Source organism: Saccopteryx bilineata, chromosome 6 (assembly GCF_036850765.1).
Source record: "Saccopteryx bilineata isolate mSacBil1 chromosome 6, mSacBil1_pri_phased_curated, whole genome shotgun sequence".
Classification (NCBI taxonomy): domain Eukaryota; kingdom Metazoa; phylum Chordata; class Mammalia; order Chiroptera; family Emballonuridae; genus Saccopteryx; species Saccopteryx bilineata.
The window spans coordinates 182,574,939-182,595,304 of NC_089495.1; the positions used below are offsets into that span (position 1 = coordinate 182,574,939).

General features: G+C 44.5%; 1 protein-coding gene across 1 annotated transcript; it reads right to left on the minus strand.

Annotated features, from left to right (window-relative positions):
* Positions 1–4,325: 4,325 nt before the first annotated feature.
* On the minus strand, positions 4,326–18,703 carry CHGB (chromogranin B). Its single transcript, XM_066236443.1, has 5 exons — positions 18,472–18,703; positions 14,348–14,394; positions 13,750–13,843; positions 5,960–7,710; positions 4,326–4,712 (listed from the first exon to the last, which is right to left on the minus strand). The coding sequence occupies exons 1-5, from the start codon at positions 18,536–18,538 to the stop codon at positions 4,632–4,634; spliced, it is 2,040 nt and encodes a 679-aa protein (XP_066092540.1). The 5' UTR covers positions 18,539–18,703; the 3' UTR covers positions 4,326–4,631.
* Positions 18,704–20,366: the final 1,663 nt, after the last annotated feature.

Below are 20,366 nucleotides of genomic sequence, written 5' to 3' on the forward strand. Positions count from 1 at the left end.
ACGCCCCAGATGGGCAGAGCATCGCCCCCTGGTGGGCAGAGCGTTGCCCCCTGGTGGGCATGCCGGGTGGATCCCGGTCGGGCACATGCGGGAGTCTGTCTGACTGTCTCTCCCCCATTTCCAGCTTCGGAAATAAAAGAAAAAAAAAAAAAAAAAAAACCTTGGTACCATCCCTGATGCCTCTCCTGCCCTCATGCCACACCAAATCCATCAGCCCTACTTGTTAGGACTTGAATTTTGTCCCTAGAAAACGATATATTGAAGTCCCTACCAGATGCAGAATGTGACTGCTTCTCCCCGCCATCAGTGCCATCACAGTGGTCCAAGCCATCAGGATGAGCCGCCAAGATGATTGCAGAGACCTCCTTACTGGCTTCTGCAACTCTGCCCTCCCTTCCCTTCAGCCTTATCTCAACCCAGCAGCCAGAGTGTCTTTGTCATTAACGATGCTTTTACCATTAACATTATTTTAATCAGAAGAGGAAATTGGTAGCCCTGGATAGTCCTTGACCTCTTGAAGAAATGGTGGCATCCCCAGAGATCCTAATGGCACTCTGCTAGGCCCCACAGTTCAGGTGGGATTCTCTTGAATGTCTCCTGCATCCTTGATAGGTCATCTGTGCCTGCACACTCTCCAGCCCTGAAGTGTTTGCAAACTGAAATAATAGGATGTGCTAATAATGCACAGGGGATTGGCAGGCGGTGTGGGCCAGGAGGAAGCCGTGTGAACCATCGCCAAGCTTAGTGTTATGCAAAGTTTTGCTCCATCTGCCAGTAGCTTCTCATGAGCAGTGCCTACCCTGTGTGCGTATGCATGTGTGTGCGCGCGTGCGTCTGTGTGTGTGTGTGTGTGCGTGTGTGTGTGCGTGTGTGTGTGTGTGTGTGTGTGTGAGAGAGAGAGAGAGAGAGAGAGAGAGACTTGCCAGGTTAGCATTGAGGTACTGCAGTGTTTTGCCTTCTCTCACCCAATGAGTAAACCCCTATTCATCTTGGTCCCGTTAAATTCTCTTTATTTAGGAAATAATTTAGTTTTTTACTGGACTGTAATTGAGAAAAAGGAAAGATATATTGCATTAGGTCTATTGCAATGTTTTGAGCATTTCCTAGTATCTTATATCAAGGTATAGTAACACAAGGGGCTAAAACTGTGATATATTGTAGCAGTAGTTGTATTATTCGCCATAATAAAAGCTTGGCTCTGAATGGTTTCTTTGCGGTTTCCAGAAGAAAATTCCAAGATAAGAAGTTGAGGACAAGCAGCTTATCTGGGAGATGATCCCAGGAAACACCAGTAGGAGGTGGGACAGTAAGGTAAAGAGAACTAAAGGGTATATTAACAAGTCACTGTTGTGGCACCCGGGCTTACTCCTCTGGAGAGTTCTGGGAGGCACAGGACGTGTGGCTCAGAGTTATCCCACCTGAGTCGTGTGGGAGCTGGCCTGCCTTGTTAATGACCTGAATTTTGCCCCCAGAAAAAGATATGTTGAAGTCCCAACCCCACTACCTCAAAATGTGGCCTTATTTGGAATAGGTTCAGTGCAGATGTAATTAATTAAAATGAAATCATAATGAGTAGAGTGGGTCCTTAATCCAATATGCCTGGTATCCTTATAAAAAGAACACCATGTGAGCAGACAGAGACTTGTAGGAAAAGGATGGCCACATGAAGGTGAAGGCAGAGATGGGAGTTATGCCATCAGAAGCCAAGGACTGTCTTGGGCGACCAGAAGCTGGAAGAGTCTAGAAAGTATGGTAGGCTGCGTGGCAAAAATGGCTGTTAGCAATAAGGGCTGCAGGGACTATTGAGATAGTGAGACTGTCCCCACTGGATTTGTGGCCTAGAACCAGCAGAGACAAGCTTGATTCAAATGGCAACTAATTTCACCTTACAGTAACCCCTAGCCTCATTATACATTCATTGTAATAATTAGCATACTAAATCACACACCCCTCCCAGCCATGATCGGAAATGGAAAGCCCATATAAAGACACAAAATGGCCACGGGACTATTCTGAGAAGTCTCCACCCGTTTCCCGGAAAAATCCTGAATATCCCTCCCCTTCATTGAATTCCATATCCCCTGATTCAATCTCAATAAAGGAAGCAAATCTCGCTAATGGGGGGGGAGGGGGGGTGCTGCTCTGTCTGTGGAGTAGCCCACTCTCCATTTCACTGCTTCACCAATAAACGCACTTTCACTTTAAACTCGATGCTGACTCATCTTTGAATTCTTTCTTGTGTGAAGACAAAAGCCCACAGTGAGTCACAGACCCTCGAGTCCCTGGATTCCCAGAGCACCTGCATCATCTCAGTCTTCCTCTACAGCAGGGGTCCCCAAACTTTTTACACAGGGGGCCAGTTCACTGTCCCTCAGACTGATGGAGGACCGGACTATAAAAAAAACTGAACAAATCCCTATGCACACTGCACATATCTTATTTTAAAGTAAAAAACCAAAATGGGAACAAATACAATATTTAAAATAAAGAACAAGTAAAGTTAAATCAACAAACTGACCAGTATTTCAATGGGAATTATGCTCTTCTCACTGACCACCAATGAAAGAGGTGCCCCTTCCGGAAGTGTGGCGGGGGCCGGATAAATGGCCTCAGGGGGCCACATGCAACCCGCAGGCCGTAGTTTGGGGACCCCTGCTCTACAGGCTTTAGAGGGAGCACAGCCCTGCCAACAACTTAATTTTAGACTCTGGCTCCAGAACTGTAAGAGAGCAAATTTCTGCTGTTGTTTTTTTTTTAAGCCACCCAGTTTGTAGCACTTTGTTATGGCTTCCCAGGAAAGTAGTGCAATGTTAATGTAAAAACTTGTCCACCAATGAGGACAGCCCCAGCAGCCATTACCCCCCAGCACATCTCACTTGCCTTCACAAACAGCCCATCAAGATCCCGTGACCAGGGGGGGAAAAAAAAGATGCCAGGCAGAGAAATAATAAGCAGCGTTCTACAAGTATGTACCCAGATTTAGAACAACTTGCTATAAATGTCTAGCACTGATTGGCTTGCTCCACATACAATAAAACCGAAACTCTGCTGGAAAAGTATGTGACCGAAAGTTAATGTAAAAATAATCTGTTTAAATTGGCATAGGCAATTCTGGACTTAAGAGGAGGAGAATTGGGCTTTCCAGAATAAATTAAAGCTACATGTGACTTACTTTTGCCACCTCCTGAGAACAGCTCTTTACCATCATGGGTGAGGAATGAAAAAACAGGAAAAAGGAGGAAGAAGGGGAAGTTGTCCAACTGTCTCAACTGTAAGAAGTTGTGGGCACACAATGGCAGCAGCCAGCATTTCCTGCACCGTTTTCACAAGCCAGACACTACTCTGAATCTTTTGGCACAAATTTATATCATTCTATAAACAACCCAATGAGATAGATGGTCTTCTTTTACTGATGAGCCTAAGGTTCAGAGAGGGGAAGTAACTTGTCCAAAGTCGCACAGCTACTTGGTAACAGAATCAGAGCCCAGTCTCCTTACAGTAGAAATCAGATAGGCCCCTTGGGCCCAGGGATTATTCTGGACCAGCCTAGATGTTGTGATTCCCTATCCAGAGTTCTTCCTATTATCCAGGCTTTCTCCTCGGCCCTGACAACTGACTATTGGCCGGCTGCTGCCAGACAGAGCTCTCCAGATAATAGGATTTTTTTTTCTTTTTTTTTTTTGTATTTTTCTGAAGCTGGAAACAGGGAGGCAGTCAGACAGACTCCCGCATGCGCCCGACTGGGATCCACCCAGCACGCCCACCAGGGGGCGATGCTCTGCCCATCCAGGGCGTCACTCCGTCGTGACCAGAGCCACTTTAGCGCCTGGGGCAGAGGCCAAGGAGCCATCCCCAGTGCCCGAGCCATCCCCAGCGCCCGGGCCATCTTTGCTCCAATGGAGCCTCGCTGAGGGAGGGGAAGAGAGAGACAGAGAGGAAGGAGAGGGGGAGGGGTGGAGAAGCAGATGGGCGCCTCTCCTGTGTGCCCTGGCCGGGAATCGAACCCGGGACCTCCACACGCCAGGCCGACGCTCTACCACTGAGCCAACCGGCCAGGGCCAGGATTTTTAAAGTAATGTCTTCTGCTTGTTCTATCAAACAGGTTCTTCACGCCTATTTAATCTTCCTCCAGCCTGGGGGAACAAATGTCTTTTCCTGGTCTCTCTCTATACCCTTGAAAGATTTGCTTTTCATTTATTTATTTTCTCAATTCTGCATCCAAAGACCAATAAATTCTAGAACTGTCTTTTAAAAGTCACTTTAAAGGATGGATTTGAAAAATCGCACTCCTCTCTGTTAGCCCAAAGGAAGCTGCGAACAGGAAGTTTTTGGCTTCAGGTGAATCCTTTATTATTTTAAACGAAGACAAACATTTTTCAAGGGTGGCGGCACAGTCATAGTCACAAGCATGTTAACATTGGTTTTGCAAGAAAGAATACGCTACAAGTCATGCTATCCTTATTTTCAATAGCATTCTGGCAAAAATTAAAGACATTTCCAGTTGCCTCAAGCACTTAATAATAGTAAATTCTACTTTCTGCCTTTGGGTAAATAAATGGTGTCTTTCAGTGAAGTGGTGGGAAATAGATAACGTGAAGGCTGCTTAAAACTGCGCTTGGCTCCAACGACCGTCAGCCCCTTCGATTACTGAACTTCTCAGCTATTTTCTGTAGTTCCAAATCCATTGCAGCCAGATTTTCAAGCTCTTTTTCCTAGAGAACACACACACACAAAGATAGAAACATGAGGCCCCAGATCAATTTATTTCACTCTAGTTTAAGGCAATATGAACAGGAGATTTTCTATATATTAGAGGCTACATAAAACACGCTATGTCAGTGGTTCTTAAAGTGTAATTCCCCAGCCAGTAGCACCAGCACCATCACTAGTGAACTTGTCAGAAGTGCAGATTCTTGGTCTCCACCCGGGACCTACTGAATCACAAACTGTGAGGGCTAGGAATCCCTCACGATGCTGATACACATTCGAGTCCCAGAAGCACCTACATAATCACTCTCAGGAAAGGGGGACAGCTCTGATAACGTTACCTGTCCCAGATGTAAATATGCAGCTCACGAGCTGGCAAAAGCTAGACCAAAGCAACTAATCTTTCTATCATGTGTTCTTTCTTACCCTGAGGAACAGGGATACGAAGTCAAGTAACCAAGGGAAGACAGCAGAGCAATGGGTGGTTGGCAGCCTTGGCTGAATATTGAAAGCACCTGAGAACTTAAAAAAAAAAAAAATCTGATGCCCAGGTAGCACCCAGGACCAAACAGAATCTCTGGGGGTGGGTCCCAGACATCGGTCATTTTCCAGGCTCTCTAGGGGACTGCAGCGTGCAGCCAAGGTTGAGCAACACTGCAATAGGAGGAGGGGTGTGGGGATATGGACAATGGCTGGATATAAGCTGGAAATCAAACCCAGAAGTTGTCTCCACTCCATTACCTAGAGCAGGGGTAGTCAACCTTTTTATACCTACCGCCCACTTTTGTATCTCTGTTGGTAGTAAAATTTTCTAACTGCCCACCGGTTCCACAGTAATAGTGATTTATAAAGTAGGGAAGTAACTTTACTTTATAAAATTTATAAAATTTAAATTTACTTTATAAAATTATAAAGTAGAGTTACAGCAAGTTAAAGCATATAATAATAATTACTTACAAAGTACTTTATGTCGGATTTTCGCTAAGTTTGGCAGAATAAATCTTTATAAAACAACTTACGATAGTTAAATCTATCTTTTTATTTATACTTCGGTTGCTCTGCTACCGCCCACCATGAAAGCTGGAATGCCCACTAGTGGGCGGTAGGGACCAGGTTGACTACCACTGACCTACAGGTACATTATCATGGTGATTTAACGCCCGATGGTTTCTCCCCATTAATCTCAGAGAGTCTTAAACGTGTTAACATTAACCATCTTAAGGGAATTTTAAACAAAATGCCCACACCGTACCTCTTCCTCCGTCAGAACTCCCGGGCCAGCCCTGTCCTTTTCATTCTCTGCCGCGTGGTGTGGGCTCAGCTGCTCGTCGGAGTCGTAGAAATCGGGAAATTCAGCCGACTTCTTCCTGTAGTGGAGGAGCTGGTCCAGCTGGGCCACTCTGTCATACTGCCTTTTCAGATCCAGTTTGGGGGCCGGGTTTCTGTTCTCGTATCCCCAATTCACATCCTCCTCAAGGGGCTTTTTCTCCCACCAGTCATAGTTGTATTCTGGGAAGAAATTCTTCTCATTCAAGGTCAGGCTGTTTTCCTCTTCACCGTCGAGAAAATTGTCATCCATGCTGTCTTTTCGCTCAAAATGGCCACTCTTCCACTGGGCAGGGGCATAGTATGGGCTGAGCAGCAGCTCCCCTAATCTCTTCCTCTTCTCTGAGGGGTGGTAGGGAGCGTACTGTTTGCCTGGAAGCCTGGCGTCCTCCTTGTTCTCTGTAGCATCCTGCAGGTCCTCCGGCTGTGGCCAGGTCCCTTGGGCTTCTTCCTCACCATTTTCCTCCCCGTAGTTGAGGTAATTTCTATCCTGCTCTTTCCACTCGCCCTGCAGGTGCCTCCTTGCCTCGTCCATCTGGTTTTCTCGAACACGGTAGTGTCCTTCACCCAAGAATCGTTTCTCTCCTTTGTCTGCAGTGGAATAGGCTCCAGGCTGCCCGCCCGGGGCTCTGGGGTGGTAGCCCCACTCAGGGCCCCTGTCTTCCTCACTTTCTTCACTATATCCTTGCTCTGTGTAGGCAAACCCGGGGCTGGGGTGACTTCTCTTGTCCCCTTGCTCCTGGCCCTCATCACTGGGAGGCCTTGGAATCCTGTACTTGTCATTACCTCTCCTCTCATAGCGCCCCTGCTCCAGGGTCTCGGGAGCCTGGACCCCCGCATAACTCTGCACTTGGTCCCCATATTCAGGTTCTGCCTCTAAAGCCCTGTAGTGGGTTGGATAGCGGTTCCTCTTGTCCCCTAAGCTGGCCATGCCTACGTTAGACTTCTCAGACTGCTCACGGGGTTGTCCCCACTCCTCAGAGGGAGGATTCCTTCCCTGAAAGGCCCTGTCAGGCCGGCCCTGCCCAAGGTAATGTCTTGTCCTCGAGCTTGCTTTGTCCATCTCGTGGCTGGCATCCCCCTCACTCTCCTCAGAGTCTTCTTGGCTCCCAGATCGGCTCTTAGAGCCTTGGGGGTGTTCCTCCTGGCTCCTTGTCTCCTCTCTGCTCTCCTGGCTACTGGTCTCCCGGCTGTGTGACTTTTCCGCGGGGAGCCTGGCAGCGTGGGTATCGTACCTGGACATTACCTCCTCTTTTGTCTTAGTTGCAGCCTGGTTTCTTTTGTCAAGAAAGGCATTCTGTGTCTTTCCTGGCTCTTCCTGGTGTTTCTCTTCACTGCCATCTTCCCCGTGCTCCCTTTTCTGATATTTCTCTCCTTCCTCTCCCTCCCTGTCCTCTTCCTCGTTCTTCTCAGAATGGAGTGTCTTTGCTTCTTTGGAGACATGACTGTCAAAAGGGTCGAGGCGCCCGTGGGGCTCACCTGCTCCCTCTCGGCTGTGACCACCTCCCTCTGTGTCAGCCACTGAGGGGCCTGTGTCTTCCTCCCCTGGGATTCCTGGGTTCTCCCTACTGGGGGGCCTGTGGGCTTCTGAGGTGTCAGCTGAGTCTCTTAACAATCTTACTTCAAACTTTGTGTTTTCATTTTCATTTTTCTCTTCATCTTTAAGCTCTTTTCCACCTGTAATAAAAATTTTAGAAGAGTCAGTGTAACCTCAGGACTGCTTGTCGTTCAACAAGCGCCAGCCTCAGTGATTGCTACGAATCCTAAGGACCCTGAAAATAGCACATAACTTTTAAAGTTAATAAAGAATATACTCAGATTCCTTTAAAAACAAATAGTGTATATATATATATATATATATATATATATATATATATATATATATTTGTATTTTTCTGAAGTTGGAAATGGGGAGGCAGTCAGACAGACTCCCACATGCGCCCAACCAGGATCCACCCGGCACGCCCACCAGGGGGTGATGCTCTGCCCATCTGGGGCGTCGCTCTGTTGCAACTAGAGCCATTCTAGCGCCTGAGGCAGAGGCCATAGAGCCATCCTCAGTGCCCGGGCCAACTTTGCTCCAAATGGAGCCTTGGCTGCGGGAGGGGAAGAGAGAGACAGAGAGGAAGGAGAGGGGGAGGGGTGGAGAAGCAGATGGGTGCTTCTCCTGTGTGCCCTGGCCGGGAATCGAACCCGGGACTCCTGCACGCCAGGCCGACACTCTACCAATGAGCCTACCGGCCAGGGCCTATTTTTATTTTTTCATAACACCCAAATACCATCTCTCATTGGTACTACCAATGATCAAATTGAAACGCATATAGAGGTTTATGAAATATACTAGAATTTAGAACCAGAAGAAATCTCAGAATTTATCTAGTTCAGTGTCATCTGTTTGCAGACTGAGACCTTGAGATTCAGAGAGGTGTGATTCTGGACCATTCTTTCCATATTTTCTCTAAGGAGGAATAAAAAAATTAACATTGTATTAATTGCTCTAGCTAGAATCTAGCTAAATAAAGTTAAATAGCCAAAATAAGAAATATCAAGATTCAAAGGAAAAATGTAAAATTTTAAATTACTAGTTTATCAGACTTCAATTATCCCACAACTGTGTAGACTCAATCTAGCATAAGTGACAATATAACTTGAGTGTCTGGTGATAAGAGGATGTGTATTTCTTCTCTGAGACAACTACACAGCAGTGGGAAGACCATTTGTTCCTTCATTCAGGTCCTGTCTGCCCAACATGCTCTCAAATGTAGAGGATGAGGACCAGTATCCTGAGTTTTCTTTGAATTTGCACGAGTCAACACTAGATGGTATAACCAATATTTTAATTGAATGCTGTTGTCTCCCATCTATTCCAAATGTTGGGAGATTTTCTAAATCCTTTCTTAGCTCCTTTCCTAAATCCTGCTCGACTCAAGGACGTCCCTTGAAAAGAGATATGCAGTTAACACTCTCTGAGTCGTTATCTGGGAGGTTTGGATTTCAACTCATGCCACTGAGTTCAGATAGAATGCCTGAAGCCAAGGCCACTGGAAGCTCTGGGTCAACATCTGAGCTGTCCATTGTAGGAGCCACCAGCCCTGAGTGGCTGTTTAGCACTTGAAATGTAGCTGGTCCAAACTGAGACGTTATAAGTGTAAGATACCTACCAGGTTTTTAAAACTTCATATAAAAAGAAGTAAAATATCTCAGCTTTTAATATTGATTATATGTCAAAATGAAAATATTTTGAATGTATTCTATAATATCTATCATAAATATATTGGGTGTATGCAAATTATGTATTAAATAAAATATATTAGATAAAATTAAATATATTATTTAAATTAATTTCACCTTTTTAAAAAAATTTTTATTTATTCATTTTAGAGAGGAGAGGGAGAGACAGAGAGAGAGAGAGGAAAGACAGAGAGAGATGAGGGGAGGAGCTGGAAGCATCAACTCCCATATGTGCCTTGACCAGGCAAGCCCAGGGTTTCGAACCAGCGACCTCAGCATTTCCAAGTGGACGCTTTATCCACTGCGCCACCACAGGTCAGGCAAATTTCACTTTTTTTTTTTAAGTGAGGGGAGGGAAGATAGTGAGACAGACTACTGCATGTGCTTTGACTGTGATCCACCCAGTAAGCCCACTATAAGGCAATACTTGAGTACCAAGCTATTTTTAGTGCCTGAGGCTGACACTCTCGAACCAACCGAGCTATCCTCAGTGCCCTGGACCATGCTTAAACCAATTGAACCACTGGCAATGAGAGGGGGAGAGGGAGAGAAGGGGGAGAAAGAAGGGGAGAGAAGCAAATGGTGGCTTCTACTGTGTGCCCTGTCTGGGAATTGAACCTGGGATGTCCACATGCAGAGCTGATGCTCTATTCACTGAGCCACCCACCAGGGCCTCACCTGTCTTTTAATCTTTTTAATGTGGCTACTAGAAAATTTGAAATTATGTTTGTGGTTCACATTATGTCTTTATTAAATGAATCTGATGAGTCATGTTGAACTGACCTTCGCAAAATATTTTTTTAAAATTTATGTTTTGCAAAAAATGTCCAAGAAATAATTGAAAGTTTATATCTCCCTACTTAAAGCTATGATAACACTCTCATGTTTTATGAGACAATTGAAATGTTCCTGATCTTCCACACCCAGACTCCTCTCACCAGTGTCTTTGCCTTTTAAAAGGCACTGGTGGCATGTGCAGTATTGAGGCTGGTGGGTCTGGCCAGGTAGGCACAGGTAAGCAGGGAGGTTTTGGCCGGGTACTGACATCATTCTGAGATTTGGCTGAAATAGCGCCACCAATCAGCCAGGATCTCAGCTTCCCTGGGCAGAGACTTTGTGGCCCCTTCCTACTGCCTTCTGGTCAGGAACAGAAGTATTTTTATTTTTTCCCAGTTAAATGTGTGCTGCTTATAGCAGCTTGTGCCCGAGGCTTAGCACTTCCTCCTAAATTTAGCTTTAAGCCTCTGCAGGTGTGATCAGAGGAGGGCTGAGATTAGCAGTGCACAGTCATTGTCAAGCTGCAAAGCCAAGGCACAAAGCTCACTCCTCTTTCAAGTAAAAAGGGGGAAATGCATGATCCATCCCTATAATGTTTCAAGGATGAGCAGATCTACCCAGTGGAAGAGATTCTTTTTATGTTTTTAAATTTTTTTATTTATTGATTTTATGGAGGTGGGGTGGGGAACAAGAAATATCAACTCATAATTGCTTCACTTTAGCTGTTCATTGATAGCTTGTTGTATGTGCCTTGACCAGGCAAGCCCAAGATTTCAAACTGGCAACCTCAGCATTCCAGGTCGATTCTCTATCCACTGCACCACCACAGGCGAGGCATAGAGTTCTTATACTTGTTAAGAAGTTGGACTACACATTCCCTAAGATCTTCAAGCCATAAATCAATGATTCTTCCCTATCCCCCAATGCTTGTTGGCTCAATAAGTGTATGTTGGATCCAGCGATGTTGTGGGGAGACTGGCAGTGGGGATGGAGATGCATTAAGTATGGGAGGGAGGCTGCAGGAAGGAATTCATCCATCCAGTTGACTCCACCAGCCTTGGGATCAGCTTAAGACATGTTAGCAGGGGAGAGAAAAGTAAACTAAGACAGAAGTTACAAACTGCTAGCCCAAAGGTGAATTGTTGGGCTTTAATAACATTTTTAGTAAATTCCAGTCCAGAAGCAATACTTAAATACCAGGAGACATGAGACAAACCTGTGTCCTCCAGTTTGGGACTCCCTTCCCATCTTGCCTTACTCCTTTGTGTTAATTGTTTGTCTGGCCCTGGCTGGTTGAGTCTGCAACCCCAAAGGAGCTCATAAATCCTCCCAATCTCAGCATTTTATGACTTTCTGGATATAATGTCATCAGAGTCCAGACAGATGTGGGCCATTTGTTTTTGTTTGTTTGTTTGTTTTAGAGAGAGAGACAGAAAGAGGGACAGATAGGGACAGACAGACAGGAAGGGAGAGAGATGAGAAGTGTTAATTCTTTGTTGTAGCACCTCAGTTGTTCATTGATTGCTTTCTCATATGTGCCTTGGCTGGGGGCTCCAGCCAAACCAGTGACCCCTTGCTCAAGTCAGTGATCGTGGGCTTCAAGCCAGTGATCTTTGGGCTCAAGTCAGCGACAATGGGGTCATATCTATGATCCCATGCTCAAGCCAGTGACTCCGCACTCAAGCTGGTGAATCCATACTCAAGCTGACAACCTTGGGGTTTCGAACCTGGGTCCTCTATGTCTCAGGTCAATGCTTTATCTACTGCACTACCACCTGCTCAGGTGTGGATCATTTGTTTTTCACCAGTTTCCCTAGAGCTCTTACAACAGACGTCAAAAGACTCTAGCGCATACTTTGTGATGAGCAGAGGCCAGAGCCCTATGGTCACAACTTAAGGGGCTGAGAATCTCATCTTGGCAGGCAAGCAGGCGGAGGCCTACATTCACAAGCAATTTCTAAGCAATTGTGCTTCTTTGGTGACCTAGTATGCCAGACCTCAAACTTTTGCACCCATCTGGTAAACACAGAAAGGAGAAGGAAGATAGCAAGATGGGTCTGCTCAAAGGAGCAGCCTCAGTCTCTGCTCTCACTCGTTCCCTGTAATGGCTGGGAAAGAAAGCTGGGGAGAAATTCAGTAAGAGTATGTATGTAGGCAGTGGAAGGGAAGCTTCCACTTCCATGGGCCCATGGAGCCCCTACAGCCTCGGGCCCCTGCACCTACTCTGATTTTCCTGAAACCCCCAATGGTGGATTGAGTCACCCCAGGCAACTCTTTTGGTCAATTACTAATACACGTTTTTACCATTTTGTGCTTGAGGATTCATATGCAGCAATAGCAAGAGAGTATTATCTTTCAGTGAGAGATTTTGAAGGTGAAAATGAAAAAGAAAAGTCCACTGTTCCCAGCCTGCCTAAAAATTTAAAAGCAGAGAAAGGTGTTGAAGGGGACAGTGTTTTTTGGATTTATTTAAATCAGTTTGACTTCATGCATAAAACAGACTGCCTCATTTTATAAAATTGATCTCTTAACGTCAACTCCCAATGGACACTGCTTGTACCACTGTTCAAATTTTGTTTTCAACAGAAGCTTATTTGCATAAAGAAAACATCCCCATTTGGATTCAGAAGATTGTTGCTCTGACTCACTGGATGCTCTGCTTCTACCCTTGCCCTTTTCAGTTCTCAGACCCAGAGTCCCTGGTACCATTTGGTGGTACCTCCCTTCACATAAGCTGTGTATTGAAATGGCTTGAACACTCTGCCACGTAAACAGGCCAGAAGTTTCCAAGTCACCTTTGCCAGTGTCTAACTTGGAAGATCGCCACTGTCAAGAGTAGAAGGCAGGCCCTGGCCAGTTGGCTCAGTGGTAGAGCGTCGGCCTGGCGTGCAGAAGTCCCGGGTTCGATTCCCAGCAGGGCACACAGGAGAAGCGCCCATCTGCTTCTCCACCCCTCCCCCTCTCCTTCCTCTCTGTCTCTCTCTTCCCCTCCCACAGCCGAGGCTCCATTGGAGCAAAGATGGCCCGGGCGCTGGGGATGGCTCCTTGGCCTCTGCCCCAGGCGCTAGAGTGGCTCTGGTCACAACAGAGCGACGCCCCGGAGGGGCAGAGCATTGCCCCCTGGTGGGCAGAGCATCGCCCCTGGTGGGCGTGCCGGGTGGATCCGGTCGGGAGCATGCGGGAGTCTGTCTGACTGTCTCTCCCCGTTTCCAGCTTCAAAAAAATACAAAAAAAAAAAAAGAGTAGAAGGCAAAGAGGAGAATGATTTTAAAATCTCCTTCTATCCTTTCATCTTCCAACAGTCCCAAAACACTCAATCCTCCCTCCTCCAATCACAAACAAGCACTCCCCGCATCCCCCTGCACCTCCAACGAAAGCTTGGTGGGAAAATACAAACTCTGGAACCAAGGAATTTAAAAACTGATAGACATCTCGAAGACTGTCACTGAGTTCAGCTCCCTCATTTTACTTAGAGGAAATAATCCGGAGAGGCAAGGAATCCTTCCCATGGTCACACAGCTCTTAAGTGGCAGAGAAGGGACCAGTAGCCATGCCATATCTTCAGTCTCCCCAGATACTAGTCTAGTTTGTACTCTCCTCACTGCATTACATTCTAGTTCATTTGGAGGTCACATGGACGTGAACTAGAGGGAGCAGGGGCAAGGACCCCCCGAGGGACAGGGCTCTCCCGCAGTCCAGCAAACTTACTCTTCTTCAGGATTTGTCGGCACTCGGGAGTGATGGGTGGAGCATTGAACTTCGACAGGGCATTTGAGAGGACCTCGATGATGCAGCGAGTCACCTGGAGGGGCGACCCAAAAGCAGGTTGGCAAAAGCTGGTATTAGTGGCATGACAAACTACTCAGCCCAGAGCTGCTGCTCAGAGAGGAGGCTTGGCTATGTGACCTGTACCAATGCAAGAACCTTGGGGCAGGAATGTAGATTTCCAGGACTGTAATGAAAGTTCCCAGGCCTCTCCACAGGGCAATGCAAGAAAACACTGGGCCTACATCACCCTGAGAAGAGAAATAAACATGTATTTCTGAACACGTTGGGAGGAAAATGGTGTGATGACACAGTTATCCTTAGAGGAAGTAAAACATGCAGGAGGGAGGTTCGAACCCAGGGCAGGAGGCACATCCTTTCCCCTATTCCCTCAGGGATGAAAACATAAGACTTCATTGTATGTTTTGAATTTAGTTTTTGTTCGTTTGTTTGGTTGGTTGGTCCGGTTTGGTATGATAAGGAATGGGAGAATCCAGAGTCTAGATATAAGTCCAGCTTCTAGACTTATATTTCAACTTACCATTTCTTCATTGTGATTCCTGTTATCCGCTGGCATAGAGCTGACAGCTTTGAAAGAGAAAAAGAATGGGAAATGAGTTGATTTGATTCTGAAAGTGGTGTGAACACAAACATAATTCATCCCCTTCCCCCCACCCCCACCCCCACCCCACACACATGCAATGCTTGGACAGAGGGGCAGAGTCAGAGCTGAACAGAGTAGAGAGAGCTGAGGATGACTGTCCAAAAAGTTGTGCACACAAACACACATACACACTCACAGCTGTTTTCCCTAGCAAAGTCTTAAACATTATTTGTAAATAAATGCTATCTTATATCCGGTATAAATCAAATTCAGAACACAAGAAAAAAATTCATTAAGCTGCACACTTATGATCTGTGCAGTTTTCTAGATGTATGTGATACTTCAATAAAAGTTTAAAACAAACCTAGTTTAATGAAACCAGGGTGCCTTCCTCCACCTTTCTGCCCATCCAAAATGGGTAAAGATCTGTGATTCCCTCTGCCCATTCCTGTTCCCCTTTGAATCCTCCCCAAACCTCAATTCCTTTACAAAAACATGTTTGTGACTATCTCACATAATCAATTATGTCATTTTTACCCCCCAGCATTTTGCCTGAACAAGCTGCTTATGCATCTGTTATCAGTAATGTCTGCATCATATGAAGGACATGGGAAGTATCTAATTCCACTAGTAGAGCATTGAGTCCATGATACAATATGCAAATAGGTGTTTAACAACTATCTATGAAGGCATTTAAAAAGGATAATTTTTAATTAATTTAAATTTCATGAGATTCTGCTTATTTTAAACCAGATTGAAGTGTTTGTCTTGTTAGGAAATGCTTCAGGTGATTTTTAGTTTTTAGTGTATTCTTGTTTTGATACTTTTATATTATACTTTGACTTTGAGTTGTCTAGGCTTTTTCCACTTGACAAGCTTGAAGCATTTATGTACAGATAGGCTCATGTCCTCAGTTCTCCTGGCACTGCCTGGAGATGAAGCTCAGTGCAGAAAATTCTTCTAGGTCCCTGAAACAAGAGAAGAGCAGCTAGCGGGGGCAAGACCAAACTCTCAGCTATTGGAGATGTCAGCTATTTCAATGCAGTTTATTTATAACCAGCCACCTGACCTTTCCTCCCAAAATGTTTGCTCCCCAAGCCTCTTTAACCACCCCCTCCAATCAATGACATATCATAGGGCTCAACCTTGAAATGCAATACCTATTCCATTGACTCACTTTACCAAATTTTCCTTTTCAAAGCATAGCTTGGGGTCTACTTCAATTGTCTCAAGAGGCCCAAAGTTAATCTGACATGTTACAATCATTTGTAAAATGCTTAAAAAGTGGCTAACAAGGTATGAAAACCCCATGTCCTTTCTACAACGTAGTTCGGACAAGATCCAGATAGTCCACCTTTGGCACCCAGCATGCACGATGCTGGGCCATTATTTCATCCCCCAAATGGCTGCTATTCGGGAACATTTCCACTTCAGCACTTATTTGTTCTACCTGTTTCACTCCAGAGGAGTGTACAGTTTTCACTCCTCTGGAAACAAATAACCGAGAGAATTCTTCCTCTAATTAACCAGAAGGTGCCTTTAAAAAAAACTAGCTTTATTAAACTTCTTTGGTATTTGAGTTTCTTGCTAATACTTTCCTTTTCTCCCACCACAAATATGAAATAGGTGTTTTTATTAATTACTGATATTGCCTTAGTATTAATAGTCATTAGATATGAGGAAAGAGATATCTTTCTTTTAGTACTCTAAATATTTTGTAGCTCATGTTTTTAAAAATATAGTACTGTTTCTCTGATTTAAGCTCTTCAGAAATCTTCCTGATGGAAAGGAACTAGAGTCTCCTTGTGAAAGTACATTGTGCATCTGGATGAGACATATAAGTGCCGTTGTATTTCTTCCGACAGAATCTGTGACAACAAAGAAATAGTCAAAATATATTGATTCCCCTAAAGTCATTACCTTGTTTTTGTATTTAGGAGGCACAAGAGAAAAGGCAATGATTATGTTAAAATAAAGCAGTGAAATGGTAGGGAAAAATTTCAAATAATACTGTATAATAAATCTGAGAATAATACCCAAGTATTGATTTCCCATAAGACTACCAAGGTTTGCTCCTAGATTGTAAACACAGCTATAAAATCACAAGGTAAGCAGGCCCTTCTGAATGCCAAAACCATCTAAGCTAGTATAACATGGATATCATACAGCTACTTCACTCATATTAATCTTTAGAATACATGGGAGTTGCTGTAGAAATGTGTAAATCTCCCTCCAGAAGCTCATAAGGGTAGGAAATGAACCATATGGTTTCCTGAGGTTTCTTCCCAGCCCTGTGATTTTTGCTAAATAACAAACTCTGCTTGAAGGTTACCATGTCTTGTTTCTAGGTGTTGGGGGAGGTGGGAATGAAAAATAACTGCTAATGGATATGGGGTTTCTTTCTATGGGAGTGAAAATGTTCTGAAAATTGATAGTGGTTACATGATCTCTGAATATACTAAAAAAACACACACACTAAGTTATGCACTGTAAAAAGATGGGTTTTATGGTGTGTGAATTGTAGCTCAACAAAAAAAAAATGTCTAAAGAACATAATGTCTCTGTTTTAAGTCATATTAAAATATGAACCCTTCTCAAAATATTCTCTTACAGAAGTATCTTACCACTATATATAGTTAAATGAGCTTCAAAAATGTCACTGTTATTGTGGCCCATAATACAATGCTTTAAGCTTTTTAAGAAATTCCTATATGACAATATTTTTTACCAGAAAGGCTCTAAACTATTCATTTGGATTCCTTCAAAGAAATTCAGAACATTTACAAGCAATTTGTAAGAATGTAAGCATTTTAGAAATTTTTGAATGCATGTATTGATAGCTTGAAACAGAATTAATTACCACTGGCTTTCCTTTTGTCTCTCTACATTTTGGATCCAGTCATTGCTGTCAGTAAAAGCTTCATATTCATGAATAGCAATAGCTCAAGTCTAGTTAGAATCTCAATCTCAGATTCAATTTTTTTCTCTTTGAGGCCATTAAAACAACCAAAGAAAACCTCAGTTTAATCTGGTGGTGGTCTATTTACTTCTCCATGGTCTCAATACCCTTAATGACTTTACTTTAGTGCATGTACGCACGCACACACACACACACACACACACATTTAAAAAAAAATATCCAGAGCTAGTTTGAAAGATTAATCCCACATTCTTCCACACATCAAGAGACACCGTCAAATATTTCATCCTGTTATATGTCAATTATACCTCAGTTTTAAAAAGATAGGAACATTTCATCTTCTCAAATTGACTATTTTTTTTCCACTATTCCAAGGATATTTTTGTATATATTTTATATTCTATTATTTTTCTGGAATAAAAAAGTCAAAATATCTATTGAAGTTTCCATTCATAACTTAAAAACACATTCACTTCAGTGTGAAATTACTTCTCTCCAGAGATGGAAATACAAAATACAGAAAAATATTGCAATAACTCTATACAGACATACATATGAACACAAATTATTTATGAACGTGATAATAAAAAGATATCTCTTATATACATAGGAGACTTACTTTTATCTCATCCTGTTTATATAATAGTAACAACAAAGGGATATATGCAGGTGCCAACTACATCATATTACATGCACTCCTGTCACTCCTTGGTTAACTGGTTTTAAAAAGCCAAACAAATACTGAAATACAGATACAGAATAAGACTACAACAGCGTCTTTCTAGATGGGTAGAGAGATCTTGACAATTTAGAAGTGAGCGCAAAATGTGGGATTTCCTCGGAGGCGCGGGCACGTTTTCTCCCTATCCACCGGAAAACTCAGATATGAAAAGACTGAGATTCCTCGGTTTGTCCTAGGAAGCCCTCTGGCTTTTTTCCGAGTCAGACGGTGGGGCGGGGAGTTGAAGGGAAACACCCAGAGAAGAAAAGAAATTAAGAACCTCAAGCTAGAAGGAGAAACCTTCCCCTTAACCCTCCGTCTCTCCCATCTCCCAGTATCCTCCAACCAAGATTCCCGGGCGCGGGGAAGACAGAGGCTGGCGCTGTCCGCGGTGCTGAACAGCCCGCCGCGCCCACTCACCGGCCACCACCGTGGCTCCCAGGAGGCCGAACAGCACAGCCGGCTGCATGGCCCGGCTCGCCCGCATCCGCGCGGAGAGGAGGGTGGCAGCTGGACCAGTGGAGCGAGATGCGGACGGAAGGCGAGATGAAGATGCTCTAGGAAAGCAGTCGTGCGTCTTGGTGCCCGCGGTGTGGCGCAGGCCCCCGCTCTTTTAAAGGGCAAGTCCGGGCCGCAGGGCCGGGAGAGGCGGGAGCCTAGGAAGCGGCGCCCCCTCGCTCAGCCCTGACGTCACGAGGCGGCCCCGGGGGCGGTGGCGCAAGTAGGCGGCAGTTTGCGCCAGTCCTTTCGCCTGGGTGCTCTGGGTCTGGAGCGGGGGTGGGGAGTAGGGCGGAAGAAGAAATGGAAGGGTGAGGGGAGATAAGACGAGGTCCCATTTAGATTGCCCAAGGTTGCTCCCCATCTTCCCGCACTCTCTACACCCCCAAGTCTAAAAAAGTGTGTTGGAGGCGCTATGCGGTGTGCGGTTCTGTTCAGAGTGTCCATGACTAAGTCTGTTTTATGTCTCCGCTACCCAAGAGAGTTGATAATAAGACTTCTGCTAACAAGAGAGGACTAAACCATAGTGAAAATGGAAAAGGGAGTGAAAATGGGGCTTTAAAAACAAAAAGTGCAACCCTCACCAGGTAACTCAGTTGGTCAGAGCGACGTCCCTATGCACCAAGGTTGTGAGGTCAACAAATCGATTTCTCTCTCTTTCCCTTTCCCTCTAAAAATCAATAATTAAATTTTAAAAATGCAACTGGAGAATATGGAACCTGCTGCTTTTTTCAAACTTTTGGTCTTAAATCTACCTACCTATAGTTCATTCTATCTACCCATCTGTCCATCTCTGTCTGTCTATCTATCTATCTATCATGATCATTTAGTTACCTATTTACTATTCATGATCCCTCCCAACATATAATATATACATATAGTAAAAATGAAAAAACCAGATGTTACAAAAGAGTATACTATAAATGTCTCACCTCCACCTCTATCTCCCCAAGTTCTCCAGCTCCCGTCTGCAGAGTGAAAATGACTTAACCACCTTCTGTTGTTAGGCTTAATGTATTTGGGGTCATACACAGCTGCATTTTCTTTGGAATGGTTGCACAGTAGTATTACATTAATTGTATACACTAGAGTTTCTTTAGTCCCTTTATTATTATTATTATTTATTTTTAGAGAGAGGAGAGAAAGAGAGAAAGAGGTGGGGAGGAGCAGGAAACATCAACTCCCATATGTGCCTTGACCAGGCAAGCCCAGGGTTTCGAACCAGTGACCTCAGCGTTTCCAGGTCAATGCTTTATCTGCTGCACCACCACAGGTCAGGCTTTAGTCCCTTTTTGATGGGTATTTATTTAGGTTGTTCTTTGGCCTCATTACTCCTTTACAACAGAGCCAGAGTCTCAGAGGCTGGGAATGGAATAACCTGCTTGTAGTAACTGATACATCCCACTAGCCCCATGCATCCTCTCTTGCTTTGGAACTGAAATAGGAAATTACTTTGTTATTATGTATGAGAGAAAAGTAAAAACATCTTCCAGGATGTTTTTGATGTGGGTCCTCTCTGTCTAATGAGGAATCAGGAAAGCAGCAGGCCAATGCCCTGCACGAAGAGAAACAAATCGGAAACTTCTCTGATAACTCAGACTTTGGGGAATAGAGGGAGCCTTCATTCCGGGTTTCTTTCTGGGAAGGCAGCTGTCTGCATGCCCAGCTAAAAGGAGGCCTCAGTGTCTTTTTCCTGAAAATCAATGAGACTCAAATTCTTTTTTCATATGCTGAGTGCATGACTACATCTTCCTGAAAAGGCTGGGAATTACTTCACCCAAGACCACAGCCACAGAATATTCAAAACAAGAGTCTTA